Source organism: Trachypithecus francoisi, unplaced genomic scaffold (assembly GCF_009764315.1).
Source record: "Trachypithecus francoisi isolate TF-2019V2 unplaced genomic scaffold, Tfra_2.0 Contig01580, whole genome shotgun sequence".
Lineage (NCBI taxonomy): Eukaryota > Metazoa > Chordata > Mammalia > Primates > Cercopithecidae > Trachypithecus > Trachypithecus francoisi.
Genome location: NW_022681443.1, coordinates 1,463,175 through 1,491,001, shown reverse-complemented (window position 1 = coordinate 1,491,001; position 27,827 = coordinate 1,463,175). Strand labels below are relative to the sequence as shown.

The following is a 27,827-nucleotide window of genomic DNA, read 5'->3' as shown; positions in this document are numbered from 1 at the left end:
ATTTGAACCTAGAAAGGGCAGCTCTAAAGCCTGTGTTCCTAACCATAATCTTGTACTGCCTTCAAGGACAAGTGAACTGCAGCTTATACCAAATGATATCTTAATAATTGAGTATATCATTTTGGGCAACATTTGAAAATAAAACCATCATCTTTAAACCCTTTTTGAACATTTCGTTTTATCTTTCTGTAGGAACCAGGATTCTTGACTGCATTTGAGTATAGTGAAAAGAGGAAAATGGTTTTCCATATCACCACCGGGAGCCAGGAATTTGAGTGTGTATCTTACATTTTTTATAACCACTAAGCATAGTCTTTGGAATACCATGTTTCTTTTCCTCTTTCTGGTTATTTCTACTATAAGTAGTAGAAGTAGCTTCTTCATTTGAAGTTTGGGTGTGTGTGTGTGTGTGTGTGTGTTTTCTAAATGCTATCAAAAAATTCCAGACTGCTTGGAGGAGCAAGATTAAATGTCTTACAAGAAATTCAGACCCAAAATCTAGTTTCTGAATCAGCCAATATTAATCTCAAACCACTTTTAAAAATCAGTTTAACTTTTCATTTACTTTCCTTCTCCATTGATGAAGGAGGTTTCATTGCAAATTTTGATTTTACTCAAAAAGCAGTTGTTAGATTAAATATTTCAGAAATAATGCAGAGTTATTTTTGCTCTTCTGCAGAAGAAGTTTTAACATCCCTTTTTATTTACTGTTTTATGATTCCCAAGACATATCATCATCTTCTCAATGCAAGTTTACTAAAATGTGGGGTTTTTCTCCCTCCCCTACTAGAAAGAATTAGCGTTTCATATGTTATAGCAGTGCCCAAGAGCAATTAGAACAAAAGCAGTATTTCCTCTAAGTATTCGTCAAAACCCTGGACTCACAAGATACATTAAGAAAAAAAGGATTTCATAGTCAAATATACCTCCACTTGAATATCTGATTGATAGCTCAGACTTCACAGGTCCAAAAATCAAACTTCTGACCTTTGCCCCAAATCTGCTTCTCCCAAAGCCTCCCTCATCTTAGATCTATCCCTTTCCTGATCCTCTGACCTAAAACCTGGGTGTTATTCTTGACATCTTTTTTCTCTCACACATCCTAACTCTAACCCATTAACAAATCATGTCTGTTCTACTCTCAAAATATATTTAGTCAGAACAAACCTCTCAGTTTCCTCAACAAATAAATTACAAGGAGGAAAAAAGAGATGGAGTCAGGGAGAAAACCTATAGATTAAAGAGATTTAAAAGACATATCACCTGGCCGGGTGCAGTTGGTGACACCTGTAATCCCAGCACCTTGGGAGGCCAAGGCTGGAGGTGGGGAGGGGATCTCTTGAGATCATCCTAGCAACAAAGTGAGACCTTGTCTCTACAAAAAGAAAAAAAAAGTGCACACCTGTAATTCTAGCTACTCAGGAGTCTTAGATGGAAGGCTTGCTTGAGCCCAGGAGGTAGAGGTTGAGGCTCTAGTAAGCCATGATCTTGCCAGTGCACTCTAGCCTGGGTGATGCACAGAGAAACCTTGTCTGGAAAAAAAAAAAATTAAGGAATTACTAAATTTTTAAGTGTGATAGGGGGAATATGGTTGTTAAAGATGAGAGTCTTCATCTCTTAGGGATACATACTGAAATATTTATAAAGAAATGATATGTTACTTAGTATATGCTTAAAATAATATGGGAAGGGAGGTAAATGGTTAGCGGTCTATATGAAAAAAGATTTACCCTGAGTTCATAGTTGACAATTGTTGAAGCTGAGTGATAGACATGATGGTTCATTATATTGTTTTTGTCTACATTTGTTTATGCTTAATATTTTCTATAATAAAAGATTAATATATAATATATATTATTTTATGTGTATATGTGTGTGTGTACACAGAGAGAGTGAGAATATAATTCAACTATTTCTTACCACCTCTACTGTTACCTCACTGGACTAAACTACCACCTATTAATACCTCCCCTGGATTATTATAATAACCTCTAATTAACCTCCCTCCTTGAGACCTTGCTCCTACTGTTTTTTTTAATTCACAAAAGAGCCAGACTGGTCATTTTAAAACATGCAGTGGCTCATAACACCCTAATGATTCCCCATCTCACTCAGAAAAAACGCCGAAGTCCTCTCCAATCTCTAATATTTCACTTTTCTAGTTTTCTACGTACCAGCCATAGTGACCTCTTTGCTATTCCCAGAACATGTCAGATACATTCCTGCATCAGGGCCTTTGCACTTTGTGTTGCCTCTGCCTACCATACTCTTTCCTCTTAGATCTACATGGCTTGCTGTCATCTCTTTCAGGTCTTTGCAAAAATGTCCACGTCTCAATGAGAACTTCTCTGATCACTTTATTTGACAATATAACCTCCTCACTTTCATACTCTGTCTTCCTTATCCCCTTCCTGGCCTTATTTTTATCCATACCATTTAATAACATCTGACGTACCACATATTTTACATATTTGTGTTTATTTTTTATTTTTTATTTAATTATTTTTTTTGAGATGGAGTCTTGCTCTGTCACCCAGGCTGGAGTGCAGTGGTGCAGTCTCAGCTCACTGCAACCTCTGCTGCCCAGGTTCAAGCGATTCTCCTGCCTCAGCCTCCTGAGTAGCTGAGATTACAGGTGCCCACCACCATGCCCGGCCAATTTTTGTAGTTTTAGTAGAGACAGGGTTTCAGCATCTTGGCCAGGCTGGTCTTAAACTCCTGATCCCGTGATCCACCCGCTTCAGCTTCCTAAAGTGCTGGGATTACAGGTGTGAGCTAACGGCGCCTGGCCTATTCGTGTTTATTATCTCATCTCCCACTAGATTGTAAACTTCGTGAGAGAAAAAATTTCTGTCTCTTTTGTTCTCTACTTTATCCCAAGTGCACAAAACAGTCTCTGGCATAAACTAGGTGTGCAATAAATATTTGTGGAATGACTAAATGAATGCATAAACAAATAGTGAATAAGTTTGAGAAGTACTGTATACGATATATTCTTCTTGAAGATTCACAGTGCACACTAGCCTGTGAAATCCTGCAGTGATACAAAACAGCTGTTTGGGCAGGGCACGATGGCCCACGCCTGTAATCTCAGCACTTCAGGAGGCCAAGATGGGCAAATCATCTTAGGTCAGGAGTTCTAGACTAGCCTGGCCAACATGGTGAAACCCTGTCTCTACTAAAAATACAAAAAAAAATGGCCAGGCGCAGTGGCTCACACCTTTAATCCCAGCAGTTTGGGAGGCCGAGGCGGGTGGATCACCTGAGGTCAGGAGTTCGAGACCAGCCTGATCAACATGGAGAAACCCCGTCTCTACTAAAAATACAAAAAATTAGCCAGGCGTGGTGGTGCATGCCTGTAATCCCAGCTGCTCGGGAGGCTAAGGCAGGAGAATCGCTTGAAACCAGGAGGCAGAGGTTGTGGTGAGCCAAGACTGCACCATTGCACTCTAGTCTGGGCAACAAGAGCGAAACTCCGTCTCAAAAAAAAAAAAAAAAATGAAAATTAGCCAAGCGTGGTGGCATGTGCCTATGGTTGCAGCTACTCGGGAGGCTGAGGCAGGAAAATCGCTTGAACCCGGGAGAAGGAGATTGTAGTGAGCCAAGATCATGCCACTGCACTCCAGCCTGGGCAATAGAGTGAGACTCAGTCTCAAAAAGAAAAAGAAAACATCTGTTTAACCCAGCATCGTCCCAGACTTTTAAAATCACAGACCCTTTTTTCAAGTAAAGTTAAGGAATAGTCTTGGGGAAATCCTACCCCTAGGCAAATTGGTCAAAATGAGGTTGATCAACAAAACACTTGATTCAAATGACAACTTGATTTTCTCTAGCCACTCTACCACATGGTGGTCTAAGAACCACTGGGCTAAAGAAATAATTACTGTCATTGTGAGTTTTCTGGTGCCCTTGATGTTTGCTCTTGAGAACAGAAAAGATCATTCAGGAGCTAGGTTTTTTTGGTTGTATGTTTGTTTTTGAGACAGAGTCTTGCTCTGTCGCCCAGGCTGGAGTGCAGTGGTGTGATCGTGGCTCACTGCAACCTCTGCCTCCCGGGTTCAAGCGATTCTTCTGCCTCAGCCTCCTGAGTAGCTGGGACTACAGGCGTGTGCCACCACACCCGGCTAATTTTTGTATTTTTAGTAGAGACAGAGTTTCACCATGTTGGCCAGGCAGGCCTCGAACTCCTGACCCAGATGATCCACCCACCTTGGCCTCCCAAACTACTGGGATTATAGGTGTAAGCCACCAGGCCCAGCCAGGAGCTAGGTTTTTAAAAATTAATACTTAATTAATTAAAATATTACACATTTTTCCTTAAGCTTTAAGTCCCTTTATAAATCTATCACATTTTAAGGGAGCTTTTATAACAAGATTACCTAAATTATCTTAGACATTTTAATTATGTTCATACATTTAGTGTATTGTATTTTCTCTAAGAACTTTATTTGTCGGCCAGGTGTGGTTGCTCACGCCTGTAATCCCAGCACTTTGGGAGGCTGAGGCAGGTGGATCACAAGGTCAGGAGTTCAAGACCAGCCTGGCCAAGATGGCAAAACCCCGTCTCTACTAAAAATACAAAAATCAGCCGGGCGTGGTGGTGGGCGCCTGTAATCTCAGCTATTCGGGAGGCTGATGTAGAGAATTGCTTGAAACCAGGAGGCAGAGGTTGTGGTGAGCCAAGATTGCGCCACTGCACTCCAGCCTGGGCCACAGAGCGAGACTATGTCTCAAAAGAAAAAAGGAAAAAAAGAAGAACTTTGTCTAATTATTATTATTTTTTTTTTCTGAGGCGGAGTCTCGCTCTGTCACCCAGCCTGGAGTGCAGTGGCCAGATCTCAGCTCACTGCAAGCTCTGCCTCCCGGGTTCACGCCATTCTCCTGCCTCAGCCTCCCGAGTAGCTGGGACTACAGGTGCTCGCCACCTCGCCCAGCTAGTTTTTTGTATTTTTTTTTTTAGTAGAGACGGGGTTTCACCGGGTTAGCCAGGATGGTCTTGATCTCCTGACCTCGTGATCCGCCCGTCTCCGCCTCCCAAAGTGCTGGGATTACAGGCTTGAGCCACCGTGCCCGGCACTTTGTCTAATTATTAACAGCCAAATCTTCCCAATTACCTAAATATCTTTTGTAACTCAAATAAATTTAGAAGTATAGTGAGTTGTAGGCACCATTAAACGTTCAAATACTGTTTATAAAATTAGTTATCCACTTGAAAATTGCAGGAATGTACCATTGAATCAGTCAGAGGCCAATCCATTACAAAAAGGTCAAATTATCTTAAATGTTAAAAGTTCTCAAATAGCAAATATGCACAGGTTATTACCAAATTTATTTATTTATTTATATTCTATTTTATTTTTTGAGACAAGGTCTCACTCTGTTACCCAGGCTAAAATGCAGTGGCTCCATCACGACTCACTGCAGCCTTGACCTCTCTGGGCTCAGTGAGGTCTCCCACTTCAGTTTCCTGAGTAGCTGGGACTGCAAGCGCAGGCCACCATGCCTGGCTAATTTTTGTATTTTTTGTAGAGACTGGATTTCGCCATGTTATCCAGGCTGGTCTTGAACTCCCAGGCTCAAGCGATCCACCTGCCTCGGCCTCCCAAAGTGCTGAGATTACAGACGTGAGTCACCATGCCCATATTGCCAAATTTAATATGAAAATAGTAATCTGTGGGTTTGATTTGTGTCTCTATTTTTAAATCTCCCTATATTTAAAATACACTATTTCTTTTTTTTTTTTTTTTTTTTTTTTGAGACCGAGTCTTGCTCTGTTGCCCGGGCTGGAGTGCAGTGGCCGGATCTCAGCTCACTGCAAGCTCCGCCTCCCGGGTTTATGCCATTCTCCTGCCTCAGGCTCCCGAGTAGCTGGGACTACAGACGCCCGCCACCTTGCCCGGCTAGTTTTTTGTATTTTTTAGTGGAGACGGGGTTTCACCGTGTTCGCCAGGATGGTCTCGATCTCCTGACCTCGTGATCCACCCGTCTCGGCCTCCCAAAGTGCTGGGATTACAGGCTTGAGCCACCATGCCCGGCAAAAAACACTATTTCTATACTTAATTCTAATTTTTCCTGAGTCTCAAAAAGGAAACAATTGTATTGTCCCAAATAATTTGGGGTATCCTCACAGGTAAATTTTGGGGTTACCTTTTCAGCTGATTGAGATTACTTATCAACAAGAAATTTTGTCTGGGATTTTCCAGAGCTTTTCCATAGCTTTCCAGGGTAATTTTTCTCAATAGTTGCTAGCCCCACCACCATGGCACATGTTTACCTAGGTAATAAACCTGCACATCTGGCACATGTACCCCTGAATTTAAAATAAAAGTTGAAGAAAAAAAAATAGTTGCTGGGCCTGTGAGATCTCCAAGTGTATTCCCTCCAAATGGGTTGATTGCTTAGCCCATGTCCTTTAGATTTAAGTTGTGCAGGTCACTATCTAGATTTTTCTTTTCCTCACTGAAGTCTGCAGCCCTCACTAAATTTGTGGATAACTTCCAACATTGTTTAAATTTACATTTAAATTGCTCTCTTAAACTATGTAAATATAAATCTATTGGATTATCTATATATCTTAAATTTCTGTCTGACCTGTGATCATATCCCAAAAAGTCATGCTAATAGAAACTACGTACAAGGTTTTTAAAGTGCCCCTACCAGGTCTTAGCACAATTAACACAATTGATATGTGTTGCATTTAATGAATGAATGTGATCATGACTTAAATTTAGGCCTTTTCATATTCAGAACTTTAAATGCACTACAATATTGGGTTACCAATTAAATATATGCTGTCAAAATCTGACAGTTATTCTTCTAACTGCTAGCATTACCTACAATATCTTTGAACATTTACTATTCTGACAGGTTCTCCATAAAATTTGGTTTATGTGAGATAACCTGACCATAATGACAATCACTGGATTTTCCTAATATCTGTTTTTCATATGTTTTCCAGTATATTAAAAATTGAAGCTGGGCATGATGGCTCATGTCTATAATCCCAGTACTTTGGAAGGCCAAGGTGGGCAGATCTCTTGAGCCTCAGGAGTTTGAGACCAGCCTGGGCAACATAGCAAGACCCCAGCCATACAAAAAATAAAAAATTAGCCCTGTATCAGGCTACAGAACAAGATCTTGTCTCAAAAAAGAAAAAGAAAAAATATTGAAAATTCAATTGAGCCGGGCGCGGTGGCTCAAGCCTGTAATCCCAGCACTTTGGGAGGCCGAGACGGGTGGATCACAAGGTCAGGAGATCGAGACCATCCTGGCGAACACAGTGAAACCCCGTCTCTACTAAAAATACAAAAAAAACTAGCCGGGCGAGGTGGCGGGCGCCTGTAGTCCCAGCTACTTGGGAGGCTGAGACAGGAGAATGGCGAGAACCCGCGAGGCGGAGCTTGCAGTGAGCTGAGATCCGGCCACTACACTCCAGCCTGGGCGACAGAGCAAGACTCCGCCTCAAAAAAAAAAAAAAAAAAAAAAAAAAAAATTCAATTGACTTTAGAAACATAGTTACAGCACAATATTAAATACCCAATTAATAACTAAAATGAGCCAGACATGGTGGCTTATGCCTGTAATCCCAGCACTTTGGGAGGCCAAGGCAGGCGGATCACCTGAGGTCAGGAGTTCGAGACCAACCTGGCCAATATGGTGAAACCCGTTTCTCCTAAAAATACAAAAATTAGCCAGGCGTGGTGGCAGGCACCTGTAATCCCAGCTACTTGTAAGGCTGAGGCAGGAGAATCTCTTGAACCTGGTAGGCGGAGGCTGCAGTGAGCCAAGATCATGCCACTGCACTCCAGCCTTGGTGACAGAGCAAGACTCCGTCTCAAAAAATAATAGTAATAATAAATAATAATAATAACTAAGATGATCTGTAACTCAATTCGATTCTAAACACTAGTAAGACACAAGGCCTTGCTAACACATTTACTATTTTTTAATTTTTTTCTTAAAAGAATTTTTTAATTATTATTTTTTAAGCCTACAGCATGCAGTATTCCCAGGCCCCATTCACTATTGAAGTAAGAACAATAGGGTTTATCATTTGTTTCGCTGATCCACTTGCCCATACACAATAGAACCTGTGATCTGAGCAAGTGGCATGCTATTTGTTCAGCCAAGAATTGCTGTTCATGTTCTGTAGATAGATAGGTAGATGATAGAATAGATAGATAGATAGATAGATAGATAGGAAGGATACTAATGATATGAATACTTTCTCCTCCCTTAATATTTCTATTTCTGTTCCTGTTACTAATGCTTTCTTTCTATTTCCAGTAAGTTACTAGGAGGTGGAATTGAAAGCATGGCAATTACAGAGGCTTTTGGAGGTAGGTAGAACCATAATATTTTGTTAAATGAAATTTTATACAGACACACACATCTGTGTGTATACATACACATATAATTAAATAAACAACCAATAATAAATTGTAACTATTTTGGAAATTATAAAATCTCAATTATCATAATATGAGATCATTCTGTAGTGCAACGAAAATATATACCAACCTTAACAGATGGTTCTTATCGACACTTTTCATCTTTTGTGATTCCTATAGAAGACAATAGATTTTTTTTTTTTTTTGAGATGGAGTCTCGCTCTGTCGCCCAGGCCCAGGCTGGAGTACAGTGGTGCGATCTTGGCTCACTGCAAGCTCCGCCTCCCAGGTTCACGCCATTCTCCTGCCTTAGCCTCCCGAGTAGCTGGGACTACAGGTGCCCACCACCACACCTGGTTAATTTTTTTGTGTTTTTAGTAGAGATGGGGTTTCACTGTGTTAGTCAGGATGGTCTTGATCTCCTGACCTCGTGATCCACCCACCTCGGCCTCCCAAAGTGCTGGGATTACAGGCATGAGCCACTGAGCCGATAATAGATTTTTTTCACTTATTTGTTCAAAAGGTAATTGAATAATGAGGCTGATTTTATTTATAGGCAATAATGTTCCATGAACATAGAGACTAGATTCTCTCTTCCCTGATTATATCCTCTATTTTTTTAAAAAAAATAATAGATACAGGGTCTCGTTATGTTGCCCAAGATGCTCTTGAACTCCTGGACTCAAGCATTCCTCCCACCTTGAGCTCCCAAAGTACTGGGATTACAGGCGTGAGCCACTGCACCTATCCTATCGTCTATTTTTTTTTTTTTTTGAGACGGAGTCTCACTCTGCCGCCCAGGCTGGAGTGCAATGGCCCGATCTCAGCTCACTGCAAGCTCCGCCTCCCGGGTTCACGCCATTCTCCTGCCTCAGCCTCCCGAGTAGCTGGGACTACAGGCGCCCGCCACGTCGCCCAGCTAGTTTTTTGTATTTTCAGTAGAGACGGGGTTTCACCGTGTTAGCCAGGATGGTCTCGATCTCCTGACCTCGTGATCCGCCCATCTCGGCCTCCCAAAGTGCTGGGATTACAGGCTTGAGCCACCGCGCCCGGCCTCGTCTATTTTTAAAAAACAATTCACGGCCGGGCGGGGTGGCTCAAGCCTGTAATCCCAGCACTTTGGGAGGCTGAGATGGGCGGATCACGAGGTCAGGAGATCGAGACCATCCTGGCTAACACGGTGAAACCCCGTCTCTACTGAAAATACAAAAAACTAGCCGGGCGAGGTGGCGGGCACCTGTAGTCCCAGCTACTCGGGAGGCTGAGGCAGGAGAATGGCGTGAACCCGGGAGGCGGAGCTTGCAGTGAGCTGAGGTCTGGCCACTGCACTCCAGCCTGGGCGACAGAGCGAGACTCCGTCTCAAAAAAAAAAAAAAAAAAGCAATTCACACATAGCTACATTGTGTGTCACATCTGGGAATTCTGGTATTTGCTGTCCTTGGATAAGTAAATCTGTTTTTTGTTGTTTTTTTCTGTTGACTTGGGCACTAAATCTGGTTTTCATTATTTCTGTTGACTCAGTCTTAGTGGCTTACCTTCTTCTGTATTTATTGGTGTTTCTGAGCTTATTGTTTGATTTTAATCTATGAGAGTTCAATGGACCTTGGATTGGTAAGCAGGAAAGTTTTCCTCCGGAAAGAATTTGCTTTTGCTGGTAACTAGGGGATGGCACCAATTTGAGACTACTTCAGCTCCCCTTTGAGGACCTCAGTTCAGTAGGGGAGCCCCAGGCTTTCTTTCCTGTGGTAGGGTATTTAATTTAATTTTATTTATTTATTTATTTGGAGATGGAGTCTTGCTCTGTCTCCCAGGCTGGAGTGCAGTGGTGCCATTTTGACTCACTGCAACCTCTGCCTCCTGGGTTCAAGCAATCCTGCCTCAGCTTCCTCAGTAGCTGGGATTACAGGCACCTGCCACCATGCCTGGCTAATTTTTTTTTTTTTTTTTTTTTTTTTGAGGTGGAGTCTCGCTCTGTCGCCCAGGCTGGAGTGCAGTGGCCTGATCTCGGCTCACTGCAACCTCTGCCTCCTAGGTTCAAGCAATTCTCCTGCCTCAGCCTCCCAAGTAGCTGGGACTACGGGTGCACGCCACCACACCCAGGTAATTATTTATGTTTTACTAGAGATGGTGTTTTACCATGTTGCCCAGGCTGGTCTCAAACTCCTGAGTTCATGCAGTCTGCCTGCCTTGGCCTCCCAAAGTGCTAGGATTACAGGCATGAGCCACCATGCCCAGCTAATTGTTTTATATTTGGTAGAGATGGGGTTTGCCAGGCTGGTCTCGAATTCCTGACCCCAAGTGATCCATTCATCTCATCCTCCCAAAGTGCTGGGATTACAGGTGTGAGTCACTGCACTTTACCCCATGTGGTAGGGTCTTAAACTTTCATTTATACAACTAAGGAAAACTTCGTTTAAATTAATTTATATTAAACAAATACAGGCTCATGCCTGTAATCCCAGCACTTTGGGAGGCTGAGGTGGGGGGATCACCTGAGTTCAGGAGTTTGAGACCAGCCTGGCCAATATGGTGAAACCCCATCTCTACTAAAAATACCAAAACTAGCCAGGCATGGTGGCAGGCACCTGTAATCCCAGCTACTCAGGAGGCTGAGTCACGAGAATCGCTTGAACACGGGAGGCGGAGGTTGCAGTGAGCCAAGATCATGCCACTGCACTCCAGCCTGAGTGACAGAGCGAGACTCTGTCTCAAAAAAAATAAAAAATAACACCCGAGATACTTTATAAGTAAGATGTGTCAGTTGGAAAAGAAAAAGAAAACAGTAATACTCTGAGGCCATGTTTTATTCTTTATGAAAATATCTAGAAATTACGCATTTTTTAAATCTTTTTTTTCTGTATTTCACAGAATTTCGTACTGGAAAAACCCAGCTCTCTCATACCCTCTGTGGTAAGGATATATAACAACAATAACAATAATAATCATAGCTATTATTTATCAAACATCTACTATGTGCCTGATACTCTAAATAATCTCATATAATCTGAACATACTTGCAAGGAAACTAAAACACAGGCAGATTAAGTAAAGTGCCCGTGGTTATACAGCTGGTCTTTGAATGTGTGATCCTTGGGGTGATGTATGTGCTACACTGTGAACACCTGAGTAGAAATAGAGAGAAGTTGAATGGGTATATGAATGTGTTGGTGAGGAGTCCACTGTCTCAATTTTTCCCATTCCATCTTTTCTATATCTTTTTTAGAAGAGTGACACAAAATCTATTGAGTCCTAGAATCTTTCACTTTCCATGGTGTAAAGTTGGCCCTAAGAGAAACTTAAAAACAAAATTGTTTTAAACAAAATAACCAAAGATATCTCCTTTTCCACAAATACACTACTGTGCATTTCTTTGGGCTATGGAGAAGGAACTTGGCAAAGTGGTTAAGAAAGGAGTTCTGGAATCAAAATGCCTGACTTCAATCTTGGTTCTATCACTAGTAGCTGTGTGACCTTGGGCAAGTTGCTCTACTTCTCTAATTTCCCCCACCAATAAAATTCAAATAATGATAGTGCCAAATCTTAGGATTGTTTTGAAAAGTAAATGAAATAATGTATATACCTGGTATAAACTAGCTCCTTAATGTTAACTACTACTACATAAAAAGTGATTGCACTTGAGCATGGTATCTCACACCTGTAATCCCATCACTTTGGGAGGCCAAGGCAGGAGGATCTCCCGAAGTCAGGAGTTTGAGGCTGAGGCAGTAGGATCTCCCAAAGTCAGGAGTTTGAGACCAGCCTGGTCAACATGGTGAAACCTCGTCTCTACCAAAAAATACAAAAATTAGCTGGGCCTGGTTGCACGTGCCTGTAATCCCAGCTACTGGGGAGGCTGAACTGGGAGAATCACTTGAACCTGGGAGATGGAGGGTGCAGTGGGCCAGGATCATGCCACTGCATTCCAGCCTGGGTGACAAAGTGAGACCTGTCTCAAAAAAAAGAAAAAGTAAATGCATTTTTAAAATTTGACATACATTAATTGAAAGGTAACTTAAATTAGTTATATAGCATAAATTATATTTGTGACTATTTTTTTTTTTTTTTTTTTTTTTGAGACGGAGTCTCCCTCTGTCACCCAGGCTGGAGTGCAGTGGCGTGATCTTGGCTCACTGCAACCTCCGCCTCCCGGGTTCAAGCGATTCTCCTGCCTTAGCCTCCTGAGTAACTGGGATTACAGGCATGCACCACCATACCCGGCTTTTTAAAATTTTTTTTGCATTTTCAGTAGAGACGGGGTTTCACCATGCCTATTTGTGACTATTTCTTTCTTTCTTTCTTTCTTTTTTTTGAGACAGAGTCTTGCTCTGTCACCCAGGCTAGAGTGCGGTGGCATGATCTCAGCTCACTGCAACCTCTGCCTCCCGGGTTCAAGCAATTCTCCTGCCCCAGCCTCCAGAGTAGCAGGGATTACAGGCATGCACCACCACACCCGGCTAATTTTTGTATTTTTAGTAGAGACAGGGTTTCACCACGTTGGTCAGGCTGGTCTCGAACCCTTGACCTCAAATGATCCACCCACCTTGGCCTCCCAAAGTGCTGGGATTACAGTCACGAGCCATCATGCCCGGCCATATTTGTGACTATTTCTTATAGAAAGAAAGTTAGGAGGCCGGACATGGTGGCTCAAGCCTGTAATACTAGCACTTTGGGAGGCAAAGGTGGGCAGATCACAACAAGGTCAGCAGATTGAGACCATACTGGCCAGCATGGTGAAACCCCATCTCTACTAAAAGTATAAAAATTAGCTGGGCGTGGCAGCACATACCTGTAGTCCCAGCTGCTTGGGAAGCTGAGGCAGGAGAATTGCTTGTACCCGGGAGGCGGAGATTGCAGTGAGCTGAGATTGCGCCATTGCACTCCAACCTGGCAACAGAGCTAGACTCCATCTCAAAAAAAAAAAAAGAAAAGAAAAGAAAAAGAAGAAAAGAAATAGTAATATTTAAATTATATTTCCATTCTTTGGGAGAACTTTCACGAATATCTTCCATTGTGAAAGAGTGTAAAATTATTTGTGGAATTACGGCTATGCTGGCAGAATACTTATAATTTCACCACTGGTTAAGTAATATGAAAATATAACATGTTGTTTAGAAATGAAAGGATCATGACTCTTTGTAAAATGTACTAAAGAGCTGCAACAGCAGATTCCATGTGTATTTATATAGTCATTTGTACAAAGTTTATTCACTCCTATTAATATAAATTTTTAATTGCTTCCTAGTGACAGCTCAACTTCCAGGAGCTGGTGGCTACCCAGGAGGAAAGATTATCTTCATTGATACAGAAAATACTTTGTAACCTTTTTATTTAAAGTTGCTAACATAATATTGTGATATAGGAATGTTACCACTAAAGAGTTTGTCTGCGATATACCATCTTTGTAGTCATCCGGTAAACCAGTAGTAATGAGACAAACCAAAGGGAAAACAATTACTGGTTAATTAAGTTCTCAAATCACTTTTTATTTAATGAGGTTTCACTTCTTCATATGGGTTTATGAGACAAAACAAATACATGAGAGGAAATTATATCATCTTCATTTTGAATTCTCTTACTTCTCTAAAGATTTTGCTGAATAGTTAGAAGTTTTTTTGTTTTTTTTTTTTTTTGTTTTTTTTTTTTTGAGATGTAGTCTCTCTCTGTCGCCTAGGCTGGAGTCCAGTGGGGCGATCTCGGCTCACTGCAACCTCCATCTCTCGGGTTTAAGCAATTCTCCTGCCTCAGCCTACCGAGTAGCTGGGATTACAGGTATGTGCCACCACACCTGGCTATTTTTTTGTATTTTTAGTAGAGATGGGGTTTTGCCATGTTGGCCAGGCTGGTCTGGAACCCCTGACCTCAGGTGATTTGCCCACCTTGGCCTCGCACAATGCTGGGATTACAGGGGTGAGCCACTGCGCCCGGCTGAAAGATTATTGACTCACTGAAAGTCATGGTCCCAAATGAAGGGAAAGATATGAAGAGGGTGAAAGTTCATAAGGAAAACAGGCAGAACCTGTTTGGGTTACAGAAAGAATTTCAGTTTAATTAAAGTGTAAGGTATTCCAGGATATGGGCTAGAAAGATGATTGGGATCTTAGACATGAAAGACTTTGAAACAAGATGGTGGGTGTAAATTGGATACTTTACCAATATTCTAGGGAAGTAATGAGAACGTGATCTAGGTTGGAAGTGGTAAGAATAAAAAGAAAAGTAAAAGAAGTATTAGCGAGGAAAATTGATAGGACTCGATGGCTATAGGTGGTAGACAAAGGAAAGAGAGGTTTGAGAAATTGCTCAGGTTTTTTGTCTAGATACTGGGAGAATAGTTATGCAATGCTAACAATAGAACTGGAAAGATCATGTTTCAGAGGAAAGGTGATGTTTCATTTTAATATACTAATTTTGCTTTTTTTTTTTTTTTTTGAGACAGAGTGTTTCTCCATCACCCAGGCTGAAATGCAGTGGTGCAGTCTCAACTCACTGCAACCTCAGCTTCCCAAGTAGCTAAGTTTACAAATGTGTACCACCGCACCTGGCTAATTTTTGTATTTTTAGTAGAGATGGAGTTTCGCCATGTTAGCCAGGATGGTTTAGAACTCCTGACCAAAAGTGATCCACCCACCTTGGCCTCCCAAAGTGCTGGAATTACAGGTGTGAGCCATCATGCCGGGCCTAATTTTTTTTCTTTTTTTAAGACAAGGTCTTGCTCTGTTGCCCAGACTGGAGTGCAGTGGCCCAATTACACTCACCGCAGACTCGAACTCCCAGGGTCAAGTGATCCTCCCACTTCAGCCTTCTAAGTAGCTGGAACTACAGACACACACCACCACGCCTGGCTAATTTTTTTTTTTTTTTTTTTTTTTTTGAGGCAGAGTCTCGCTCTGTCGCCCAGACTGGAGTGCAGTGGTGCAGTCTCGGCTCACTGCAAGCTCCGCCTCCCGGGTTCACGCCATTCTCCTGCCTCAGTCTCCCGAGTAGCTGGGACTACAGGCGCCCGCCACCTCGCCCGGCTAGTTTTTTGTATTTTTAGTAGAGACGGGGTTTCACCATGTTAGCCAGGATGGTCTCGATCTCCTGACCTCGTGATCCGCCCGTCTCGGCCTCCCAAAGTGCTGGGATTACAGGCTTGAGCCACCGCGCCAGGCCTAATTTTTTTTTTAATCTTTTGTAGGGACCAGGTTTCACCAGGTTGCCCAGGGTGATCTCCAACTCTGGGCTCAAGCGATCTGCCTACCTTGGCCTCCCAAAGTACTGAGATTACAGGCATGAGCCACTGCACCCAGCCTTCATTTTAATGTATTGAATATGATGTACATGAGGATATCCAGATGGCAGATGGAAATACTGAATTCAGCTTGAGAAAGGGATAGGCCCAGAGATATGGACAAATTAACCAAGTGGGAAAGAGAACTTATAGAGAGAGAAGAGAGGAGAATGGAGAACATAACTTTGAGGTATGTTTATATTTAGGAAGAGGACTAAAATGAGGAACCCAGAGACAGGAAGTAGAAGGAAATCTGATTGTAAAAGTCAAGCAAAAGGAAAGTTTCAAGACAAAAAGAGTTGTCAGCAATGTTACACACACATGGATTTTAAGGATACAGCCTGAGAAAGATCACTGAATAACTCAATTTAGAAAATATTGTCCTTCTTGACCTATTATAGAATTTACTATCTAAAATACTCACTTTGAAAACAAAACAGAGAACTGTTTGCAGAAGTCCCTTTTCAGAAATGCCAGGAATGAGAAGACTGTGAAAGAGCCTTTTAACTTGGGGAAGGAGGGTGAAATGCTGTATAGGGCTTTAACAGGGGGCTCAGCTGGAGTTCAGCTGGTTTCAGAAACAATTGATTAAGGATGATTCTCCTCTCAGAGAGGAAAGAATTGTTCTTGCAGAGTAGCAGCCAGTTTGGGCAATTTGGATTTTTTTTTTTTTTTCCAAGACGGAGTTTTACTCTTGTTGCCCAGGCCAATGGCACGATCTTGGCTCACTGCAACCTCCACCTCCCGGGTTCAAGCAATTCTCCTGCCTCAGCCTCCCGAGTAGCTGCGATTACAGGTGCACACCACCATGCCCGGCTAATTTTGTATTTTTAGTAGAGACAGGGTGTCTCCATGTTGGTCAGGCTGGTATAGAACTCCCGACTTCAGGTGATCCGCCCACCTCAGTCTCCCAAAGTGCTGGGATTACAGGTGTGAGCCACCACACCCGGCCTGCAATTGGATTTTATTAAGAACAATAGGAATAGTTAGGAGTTAAGTCATATGCAACAGAGAGTGGAGAAGAACAGCTGGATGAGGGTACAGGGCACTGTGGCAAGGGCCATATTGGAATGTTCTCATTCTTTGGGTGTCTCATACTTACACTCCTGTCTCTTGATATTTTTCTTTTTATATGTTTATATTTTGCCTCCTTAATTATGTTTTAAATTTACCTAGGGCATAGGTTGTCTTAGGACTCCTTATATCCTCCATAATGCTTTACCTTGGTAATTGGTTAATATGGTAATTAATTCCATATGATAATTGGTTAATAAATATTTATAAATGATCTGAACTTCCCTTCAGCATAAGCCCAAGTTTTTTCATTTTAAATTGTTTTGTTTTGTTTTGTTTTTGAGACAGGGACTTGCTCTGTCACCCAGGCTGGAGTGCAGTGACGTGATCATGGATCACTGCTGCCCTCGACATCCAGGACTCAAGTGATACTCCCACCTCAGCCTCCCAAGTAACTGGGACTACAGGCATGTGCCACCATGCCCAGCTAATTTTTATATCTTTTTGGTAGAGACAGGGTCTCACCAGGTTGCCCAGGTTGGTCTCCAACTCCTGAGCTCTAGTGATCCTCTCACCTGGGCTTCCCAAAGTGCTGGGATTACAGGCATAACCCACCATGCCTGGTTTTGTTTTTCCCTGTCTTTTTTATAAAAGCCATATTAACTGGCGTGAGATGATGTTTCATTGTAGTTTTTTTTTTTTTTTGAGACGGAGTCTTGCTCTGTTGCCCGGGCTGGAGTGCAGTGGCCGGATCTCAGCTCACTACAAGCTCCGCCTCCCGGGTTTACGCCATTCTCCTGCCTCAGCCTCCTGAGTAGCTGGGACTACAGGCGCCCACCACCTCGCCTGGCTAGTTTTTTGTATTTTTTTAGTAGAGACAGGGTTTCACCATGTTAGCCAGGATGGTCTCGATCTCCTGAGCTCATGATCTGCCTGTCTAGGCCCCCCAAAGTGCTGGGATTACAGGCTTGAGCCACCGTGCCTGGCCTTCATTGTAGTTTTGATTTGCATTTCTCTGATGATCAATGACATTGAGCACCTTTTCATATAGCTATTTGCCGTTTGTATGTCTTCTGTGAACCCAGAAAATCTGAGACAGGTGTCAGATAGTTTAGAAAATTTATTTTGTAGCCGGTTGCAGTGGCTCACACCTGTAATCCCAGCACTTTGGGAGGCCAAGGTGGGCAGATCACAAGGTCAGGAGATTGAGACCATCCTGGCCACCATGGTGAAACCTTGTCTCTACTAAAATACAAAAAAAAAAAAAAAAAATTAGCCGGACATGGTGGCACGTGCCTGTAGTCCCAGCTACTTAGGAGGCCGAGGCAGGATTTTGGAATCGCTTGATCCCAGGACGGGGAGGTTGCAGTGAGCCGAGATTGTGCCACTGGACTTCAGCCTGGCGACAGAGCAAGAATCCGTCTCAAAAAAAAAAAAAAAAAGAAAGTTTATTTTGCCAAGGTTGAGGATGCACCCATGACACAACCTCAGGAAGTCCTGACGACATGTGCCCGAGGTCGTTGGGGCACAGCTTGGTTCTACACATTTTAGGGAGACATGAGACATCTATCAGTATATGTAAGAAGAACAATGGTTCAGTCTGGAAAGGTGGGACAACTTGAAGCAAAGACAGGAAGACTCTAAGCAAAGCAGGGAGTGGGCTTCCAGGTCACAGATAGATGAGACACAAATGGTTGCATTCTTTTGAGTTTCTGATTAGCCTTTCCAAAGGAGGCAATCAGATATGCATCCATCTCAGTGAGCAGAGGAGTGACTTTGAATAGAATGAAAGGCAGATTTGCCATAAGCAGTTTCCAATTTGAGTTTTCCTTAGTGATTTTGGGGACCCAAGTTATTTTCCTTTCACACTTCTTTTGAGAAATGCTTTTCAGATATTTTGCCCATTTTAAAATAAGATTATTAAATTTTTTTCCCTATAGAGAGTTGTTTAAACTTTTTATATATTCTGGTTATTAATCCCTTGTCAGATGGATAGTTTGGAAATATTTTCTCAGCAAGGCAATTTTACTTCTATAAAAGGGTGTGACTCACTGATGAAGCAATGGTGAGAGCACACCTGAACAAGGGAGGGGAAGGAGTTTTTATCCCTGACTCAGGTAGCCCCTACTGCTGTGTCATTCCCCTGTTGGCTAAGATTGGACTGCACAGTCTAAGCGAATTCCGATTAGCTATTGTTTTTTTGTTGTTGTTGCTGTTTTGAGACGGAGTCTCACTCTGTCGCCCAGGCTGGAGTGCAGTGGCGCGATCTCCACTCGCTGCAAGCTCCGCCTCCCGGGTTCACGCCATTCTCCTGCCTCAGCCTCCCATGTAGCTGGGACTACAGGCGCCTGCCATCATGCCTGGCTAATTTTTGTATTTTTAGTAGAGACAGGGTTTCACTGTGTTAGCCAGGATGGTCTCGATCTCCTGACCTCGTGATCTGCCTGTCTCGGCCTCCCAAAGTGCTGGGATTACAGGCATGAGCCACTGCGCCTGGCCCCGATCGGCTATTTTAAAGAGAGCAGGGGTACGAATCGGAGTGGTGGAGTGAGTAGTTTGGCGGGAAGGATGGTTAGGAACAGGTGACTAAAGGTGACTCACGCCAGAGCAGGTGACCAGGGGTGACTCAGGACAGAGCAGGTGACCAGGAGTGACTCAGGATGGAACAGATGACCAGGGGAACAGATGTGAACTACTGATTAGAACTGGTGGAAAAGGTTGTTTACTGAAAGTAGGAGCAAGAAAGCGAGAAGAACAAGGAGGTTAAACTTTAAAATGGAGAACAAAGAACAGGGGAGCTGAACATACTGATATATTGGTTCCTTGGAGAGGATCTCAAAGCTCATTGTACTTAACAATTTACAGGCTAAAACCTTTCAAGAGGAATTTATTATATCCACAGTTGCCGGTGCTTGTGTAGTATTACTCAAGAAATCTTTTGGCCAGGCGCGGTGGCTCACGCCTGTAATCCCAGCACTTTGGGAGGCCAAGGTGGGCGGATCACAAGGTCAGGAGATCGAGACCACAGTGAAACCTCGTCTCTACTAAAAATACAAAAAAAAAAAAATGAGCCAGGTGCGGTGGCGGGCGCCTGTAGTCCCAACTACTCAGGTGGCCGAGGCAGGAGAATGGCGTGATCCCGGGAGGCGGAGCTTGCAGTGAGCCAAGATCACGCCACTGCACTCCAGCCTGGGGGACAGAGTGAGACTCCGTCTCAAAAAAAAAAAAAAAAAAGAAATCTTTTTTACCCAGTCCAATGTCCTATAGAGTTTCCCCAATGCTTCTTTTAGTAGTTTCATAGTTCAAGGTCTTAGATTTAAGTCTTTAATCCATTTTTATTTGATTTTTGTATATGATGAGAGATAGAGGTCTAATTTCATTCATCTACATATGGATATCCCATTTTCCCAGCACCATTTACTGAAGAGACTGTCCTTTCTCCAATGTTATTGGCACCTTTGTCGAAAATGAGTTCACTGTAGGTGTGTGGATTTGTTTCTGGGTGTTATCTTCTGTTCCATTGGTCTATGTGTCCGTTTTTATGCCCATACCAGGCTGTTTTGGATACTATAGCTCTATAGTATAATTTGAAGTCAAGTTATGTGATTCCTTTAGTTTTGTTCTTTTTGCTCAAGATAGCTTTGGCTATTCTGGGTCTTTTGCAATTCCATATAAATTTTAGGATTGTTTTTCTGTTTCTCTGAAGAATGTCATTGGTATTTTGATAGGAATTGCATTGACTCTGTAGATTGCTTTGCGTAGTATGGACATTTTAACAGTATTGATTCTTCCAACTCATGAACATGGAATATCTTTCTGGTTTCTGTGTGTCCTCTTTAATTTGTTTCATCAATGTTTTATAGTTTTCATTGTAGAGATCCTTCATTTATTTGGTTAAGTTAATTTCTAGGTATTTATTTTATTCGTAGCTATTGTAAATGGGATTAATTTTTAAATTTCTTTTTCAGATTGTTCCCTGTTGGTATTTAGAAATGCTACTGATTTTTGTATGTTGATTTTGTATCCTACAACTTTACTGAATTTATCAGTTCTAACAGTTTTTTGGTGAAGTCTGGATTTTTCCAAATATAAGATCTTATTATCGGCAAACAAGGATAATTTGACTTCCTCCTTTTCGATCTGGATGCCTTTTATTATTTCTCTTGTCTGATTGCTCTAGCTAGGACTTCAAGTACTATGTTGAATAACAATGGTGAGAGTGGGCATACTTGTTCCAGATCTTAGAGGAAAGACTTTCAGTTTTTTCCCATCCAGTATGATACTAGCTTTGGGTCTGTTGTATATGGCTTTTATGTTGGGTTATGTTCCTTCTATGCCCAATTTTTTGAGGTTTTTTTTCTTATCATATAGGAATGTTGAATTTTATCAAATGCTTTTTTCAGCATCAATTGAAATGATCATATGTTTTTTGTCCATTCTGTTGATATGATATATCACATTGATTTGTGTATGTTGAACCATCCTTGCATTCCTGAGATGAATCCCAATTGGTCATGATGAATGATCTGTTTAATGTGTTGTTGAATTGGTTTGCTAGTATTTTGCTGAGGATTTAAGCCCAATTTTTATAGCCCTGTTCACATTGTTCCCAGACCAAACCGAGGATCAGGCTGCTTATTCTTGTGGCCCAATGATGAGATGCAGATGAACTGGGAAAGGAGAGAGTTTTTGTTTCTGTAACTGTTTACAGGAAGAAGACCTGGAAAATAACATCAGACCAACTCAAAATTACAAAGTCTTCCAGAGTTTATATACCTTCTCAGCTATATGTTTACTTGTGAGTGTGCATTCATCTAAAGACATAAATCACTTTGGGAGGCTGAGGTGGGCGGATCACTTGAAGTCAGGAGTTCAAGACCATCCTGGCCAACATAGCGAAACCTTGTCTCTACTAAAAATACAAAAATTAGCCAGGCATTTGGCACACACCTGTAGTCCCAGCTAGTCAGGATGCTGAGGCAAGAGAATCACTTGAACCTGAGAGGCAGAGGTTGCAGTGAGCCGAGATTGCGCCACTAGACTCCAGCCTGAGCAACAGAGCAAGACTCCATCTCAAAAAAATAAAATAAAATTTGTAAAAAAGATATAAGTGATTAACTTATTTTAATCTATAACTAAGATCTGAATCCTAAAGATCTTCCCCTGGAGCCTCAGTAAATTTACTTAATCTAAATGGGTCCAGGTGCTGGAGTGATTACCCTTATCTTGTCTTCTGCTAAATCATGGAGTTTTGGGGAGTTCCTTCAGACTCTCAATAACTTGTTGTGGAGACCTGGGGAGTTCTTCAGACCCCCGATAAAACTCATTTAATTCTAAACAGGTACTGTTAAGAATTCCTTCGTTATCTTGTCATGCTTCAAGGCCCAGGAAAGGCCTGGGCAAAACTCTTGGTGGGCTTTTGTTACACTGCAGCCTTTGTATAAGGGCACTTTCAACTTTTAATATTTAACTTAACCACTCAGTCAGTGCTGAAACAGTTGTTATGGAGGCCTGCATTAGTAAGACCTGGCCTGCCACAACATAGTATCTGGGATTTGTAGAAGCTGACATGATAAAAATGTTTTTATTGACTCTTCCTATTCCCTGTCTTTAACTTGTCCACCAAAAACATCTACTGGGTATACTCAATAGCAATGGAAGATTTTTGTGGCTGTTACCAAAGCTCTAACAACAAGAACATATCTAGTGCATTAGGCTATAAATAACTGGGAAATCCTAACGACAATTCAACTAAACATTTATTAAATTAATTGTAAACATCACAAATAAGATTATAAATAGTCCTTGATTTACAGTTACTTATACTAGGATCAGTGTTATGTAAACTCTGTAAACAAAGTGAAATTAGGTCACAAACATGCATTTAACTTTACCTCATTTTACTTCAGACATATTGTTGGGATCACCAAAGACCTAAAAAAAAAAAATGTTTATTACTCCTTTATAGTTTATAGATATAAGTGATTATTAGCTTCTTCCAAAATACCTTTGCAGATGCACTTAGTTTGCTTCCCTATGAATTTGCTAATTTCAGAAAGCTAACAACTCCTGGCTAGGCATGGTGGCTCATGCCTGTAATCCTAGCACTTTGGAAGGCCGAGGCAGGCAGATCGCTTGAGGTCAGGAGTTCGAAACCAGCCTGGCCAACATAGTGAAACCCCGTCTCCTAACTCCTAGCTAACAAAAATTAGCTAGATATGATGGCTCGCTCCTGTAATCACAGCTACTTAGGAGACTGAAGGAGGAGAATTGCTTGAACCCAAGAGGCAGAGGTTACCGTGAGCCGAGATCATGCTACTGCACTCCAGCCTGGGCAACAGAGTGAGACTTCATCTCAAAACAAACAAAAAAAAACTAACAACTCCTTTAGAAGAAAGTAGATTTTAAATTCTGTATACTTTCCAGGTAAGATTTGAAAAGAAAAAGAAAACCTATGCAAACAAAAAACCTTTGGTCGATATTTCTCTTCTGGACCCTTGAAAGTTACCTTTTTGACCCTTTGGTTCGTGTAGTCACATTTATCATTTAACAACACATGATTGATGATATAATAAACTATTTCATATTGAGCAAATGAGGGTTTTGAAGAGAGTGAATTAATTCACTTTGCAGTTACTGAATTATAATTTAGTGATATTATCTATTATAGGTCTATTATCTGTTGTAGATCTGAGAACAAAAAGACTCACAGAGCTTAGTTTCCAGTTTTTCTCTTGTAACTGATTTGCTGCATAAGCTCAAGTCATTTGCCTAATCTCTGTTTGCCAATGTCCTATGTTGTAAAATGTAAAATAGGACATTAAAACTAGCTTCCGGCCGGGCGCGGTGGCTCAAGCCTGTAATCCCAGCACTTTGGGAGGCCGAGACGGGCGGATCACGAGGTCAGGAGATCGAGACCATCCTGGCTAATACGGTGAAACCCCATCTCTACTAAAAAAATACAAAAAACTAGCCGGGCGAGGTGGCAGGCGCCTGTAGTCCCAGCTACTCCGGAGGCTGAGGCAGGAGAATGGCGTGAACCCGGGAGGCGGAGCTTGCAGTGAGCTGAGATCTGGCCACTGCACTCCAGCCTGGGTGGCAGAGCCAGACTCTGTCTCAAAAAAAAAAAAAAAAAAAAACCTAGCTTCCAAGGTTATTGTAAAGATTTGAGGCCGGGCGCGGTGGCTCAAGCCTGTAATCCCAGCACTTTGGGAGGCCGAGACGGGTGGATCACGAGGTCGGGAGATTGAGACCATCCTGGCTAACACGGTGAAACCCTATCTTTTCTAAAAAAATACAAAAAACTAGCCGGGCGATGTGGCGGGGGCCTGTAGTCCCAGTTACTCGGGAGGCTGAGGCAGGAGAATGGCGTAAACCCAAGAGGCAGAGCTTGCAGTGAGCTGAGATCTGGCCACTGCACTCCAGCCTGGGCGACAGAGCGAGACTCCGTCTCAAAAAAAAAAAAAAAAAGATTTGATCACTTAATAGTTAAATTCATTACTGCCCCACACTTCTATGACCATTATCACTACCTATGGTAAGTTGAGGCACTTATGAAAAAACAAATCTTGTATAGACTGTAAATGGTTGCCAGCATCCTCTAGAATACCTTCACAGGTACATTGTTTGGCTTCTCTGTTAATTTGTGTAAGATACTCTGTTTTGTAGTGGTTGTCTAAGCTTTTTTATAATTGATTTATTGGATCCTTAATCTTGGCATACTCCAGCCGTCCAGATCGTCTTCGGGACATTGCTGATCGCTTCAATGTAGACCATGAAGCAGTACTGGACAACGTACTTTATGCACGTGCATATACTAGTAAGAGCCCCATGCAGTTGGATGCTTGGGTCAATGTAAGGTTGGCAGCACTGATTTACTACTTGAGTGATACAACATTTTGATACTTTTTTTCTATTTTAATTTTCTCTAATTTACTCAGTCTATAAATGTTATCATCTGGTAGGTCCTTAGATAATAAAATGCCCTCAAATTATTTATTATTCTTAGTCTTTGAAATGAAGAGTAACATTCTTTTTGGATAATGTAGCATTTGGTATATATCCTAAGGCAGAATATGCAATAATTTTTTTTTTTTTTTTTTGAGATGGAGTCTCGCTCTGTCACTCAGGCTGGAGGGCAGTGGTGCAATCTCAGCTCACTGCAACCTCCACTTCCCGGCTTCAAGCGATTCTCCTACCTTAGCCTCCCAAGTCGCTGGGATTACAGGCACGTGCCACCACACCCAGCTAATTTTTGTATATTATATATATATTTTAAATGAGACAGAGTCTCGCTGTGTCGCCCAGGCTGGAGCATAGTGGTGCAATCTCTGCTCACTGCAGCCTCAGCCTCCCAGGTTCAAACGATTCTCCTGCCTCAGCCTCCCGAGTAGCTGGGATCACTGGCGCCCACCACCATGCCCAGCTAATTTTTGTATTTTTCTTTTTTTAGTAGAGACAGGGTTTCACCACGTTGCCAGGCTAGTCTTGAACTCCTGACCTAATGATCCGCCTGTCTCGGTTTCCCAAAGTGCTGGGATTACAGGTATAAGCCACCGCGCCCAGCCTAATTTTCGTATTTTTTTAGTAGAGTCAGGGTTTCACCATGTTGGCCAGGCTGGTCTCGAACTCCTGACCTCAAGAAATCCACCCGCCTCGGCCTCCCAAAGTGTTGGGATTACAGGCGTGAGCCACCATGCCAGGCTGCGATAATATTTAATAAAGTAATAAATAATTAAGAGAATCCTTCAAGGACTTTCTTTTGCCTGGCTCCCAAGAATATGAATGATCTTAGCCTCTGCTTCTTTCAACTTTTATAACATTTTCTCACTGCATTTCCCACCAGGTGAACATCAGATGGAGCTACTTGATTATGTAGCAGCAAAGTTCCATGAAGAAGCTGGCATCTTCAGACTATTGGTACAAGCTTTTAAATACTGCTTTCACAGAGCTATTTAGCATAATATTTTTATTCTATTGATCTCTATTCAAATAACGTCTTCCTTCAATTTCCAAATGCATGTTTATTTTTACCTTAATCCTTTGTAGATTATCGATTCAATAATGGCGCTTTTTCGAGTGGATTTCAGTGGCCGTGGAGAGTTGGCCGAACGGCAGCAAAAATTGGCCCAGATGTTGTCACGACTCCAAAAAATCTCAGAAGGTATATCTTTAAAATAAAATGGCATCTGTGACTACGTTTGTCAAGTGTACTTTGCAGAGAAGCTTGGAATATAATGTCAGGAGGCAGTGGTTTTTTTCTTTCTTTCTTTTTTTTTTTTTTTTTTTTTTAAATTACCTTCATGAGAATACAACTCTTTTTTTTTTTTTTTTTCTTTTTAAGGCGGTGTCTCGCACTGTTGCCCAGGCTGGAGTGCAGTGGCACGATCTCAGCACACTGCAACTTCCGCCTTCCAGGTTCAAGCGATTCTTCCTCCTTAGCGTCCTGAGTAGTTGGGATTATAGGTGCCTGCCACCATGTCTGGGTAGAGACGGGGTTTCACCATGTTGGCCAGGCTGGTCTCAAACTCCTGACCTCATGATCTGCCCTCCTCAACCTCCCAAAGTGCTGAGATTACAGGCGTGAGCCACTGCGCCCGGCTTTACAACTGTTTTCTTAAACCAAAAATATTTATTCTAACCTTAATAATAATAATAACAATAATAATAATAACAAATAATTTTTGTTGTCAATGAAAAATAGGAATATGATGTTATTTATAAAATAAATTCATGATGCAGTATTTCTAAACTCTGAAATCTAAACAATGAACTTTTAAATATTTATATTGCCTTTCTTGGCTCGCGCCTGTAATCCCAGCACTTTGGGAGCCCGAGGTGAGTGGATCACTTGAGGTTGGGAGTTCAGGAGTTCGAGACCAGCCTGACTAACATGGAGAAACCCCGTCTCTACTAAAAAATATAAAATTAGCCTGGTGTAGTGGCTTATGCCTCTAATCCCAGCTACTCGGGAGGCTGAAGCAGGAGAATCACTTGAACCTGGGAGGCGGAGGTTGTGGTGAGTGGTGAGCCGAGATCACGCCATTGCACTCCAGCCTAGGCAACAAGAGTGAAACTCTGTCTCAAAATATATATATATATATATCGCCTTTCTCATAGTTTTAAAATTTTATCTCTTGATACAGAATATAATGTGGCTGTTTTTGTGACCAATCAAATGACTGCCGATCCAGGAGCAACTATGACGTAAGCCCCAATATTCTACTTTTTATTTCACAGAGGTTAACATAAAGAGGGATAGAGTGTAAAACAGAAAATAATTTCAAGGCTGGGCGCAGTGGCTCATGCCTGTGATCCCAGCACTTTAGCAGGCTGAGGCAGGCAGATCACGGGGTCAGGAGATTGAGACCAGCCTGACTAACATAATGAAACCCCGTCTCTACTAAAAATACAAAAATTAGCCGGGTGTGGTGGCGCACACCTGTAATCCCAGCTACTCAGGAGGCTGAGGCAGAAGAATCACTTGAACGTGGGAGGCAGAGGTTGCAGTGAGCCAAGATCGTGCCATTGAACTCCTATCTGGGCAACAGAGCAAGACTCCATCTCAAAAAAAAAAAGAAAGAAAGAAAAGAATTTCAAAATCATTAGTCTTTATGTGGACACAAATATATCACAAATCACTTTATTGCCGGGCGCAGGGGCTCACGCCTGTAATCCCAACACTTTGGGAGGCCGAGATGGGTGGATTACCTGAGGTCAGGAGTTCAAGACCAGCCTGGCCAACATGGTGAAGTCTCATCTCTACTAAAAATACAAAAATTAGCTGGGCATGGTGGCGTGCACCTGTGAATCCCAGCTACTCGGGAGGCTGAGGTGGGAGAATCACCTGAACCCAGGAGGCAGAGGTTGCAGTGAGCCAAGATCACACCATTACACCCCAGCTTGGGCAACAAGAGCAAAACTCCATCTCAAAAAAAAAAAAAAAATCACTATATTGCACAGCGTATATTACTTCATAATTGTAAATATCACTTGATATCCAGAATCTATTTTTCTCTAGTTCTTTATAGAATAAAGCCATACTTTAACCATTTTCAGCAGTACTTTGGGCTTCTCTTTGGTCTAGGCCTAAAGGGGTATAGGAGGATGATAAGAAATAGATCCTAGGGAAATAAAAACTAATATTGCAGCTTATC

General features: G+C 42.1%; 1 protein-coding gene across 1 annotated transcript in view; it reads left to right on the top strand.

Moving 5' to 3' along the window:
* Positions 1–27,827, top strand: part of DMC1 (DNA meiotic recombinase 1) — a 53,852-nt gene that overhangs the window by 7,919 nt on the left and 18,106 nt on the right. Inside the window, exons 5-12 of the mRNA XM_033189605.1 lie at positions 193–275; positions 8,287–8,339; positions 11,259–11,300; positions 13,633–13,705; positions 24,399–24,490; positions 25,517–25,590; positions 25,720–25,834; positions 26,817–26,877. Of these exons, the coding sequence (XP_033045496.1) occupies positions 193–275; positions 8,287–8,339; positions 11,259–11,300; positions 13,633–13,705; positions 24,399–24,490; positions 25,517–25,590; positions 25,720–25,834; positions 26,817–26,877 (593 nt within the window). The remainder of the gene's footprint in view (positions 1–192; positions 276–8,286; positions 8,340–11,258; positions 11,301–13,632; positions 13,706–24,398; positions 24,491–25,516; positions 25,591–25,719; positions 25,835–26,816; positions 26,878–27,827) is intronic.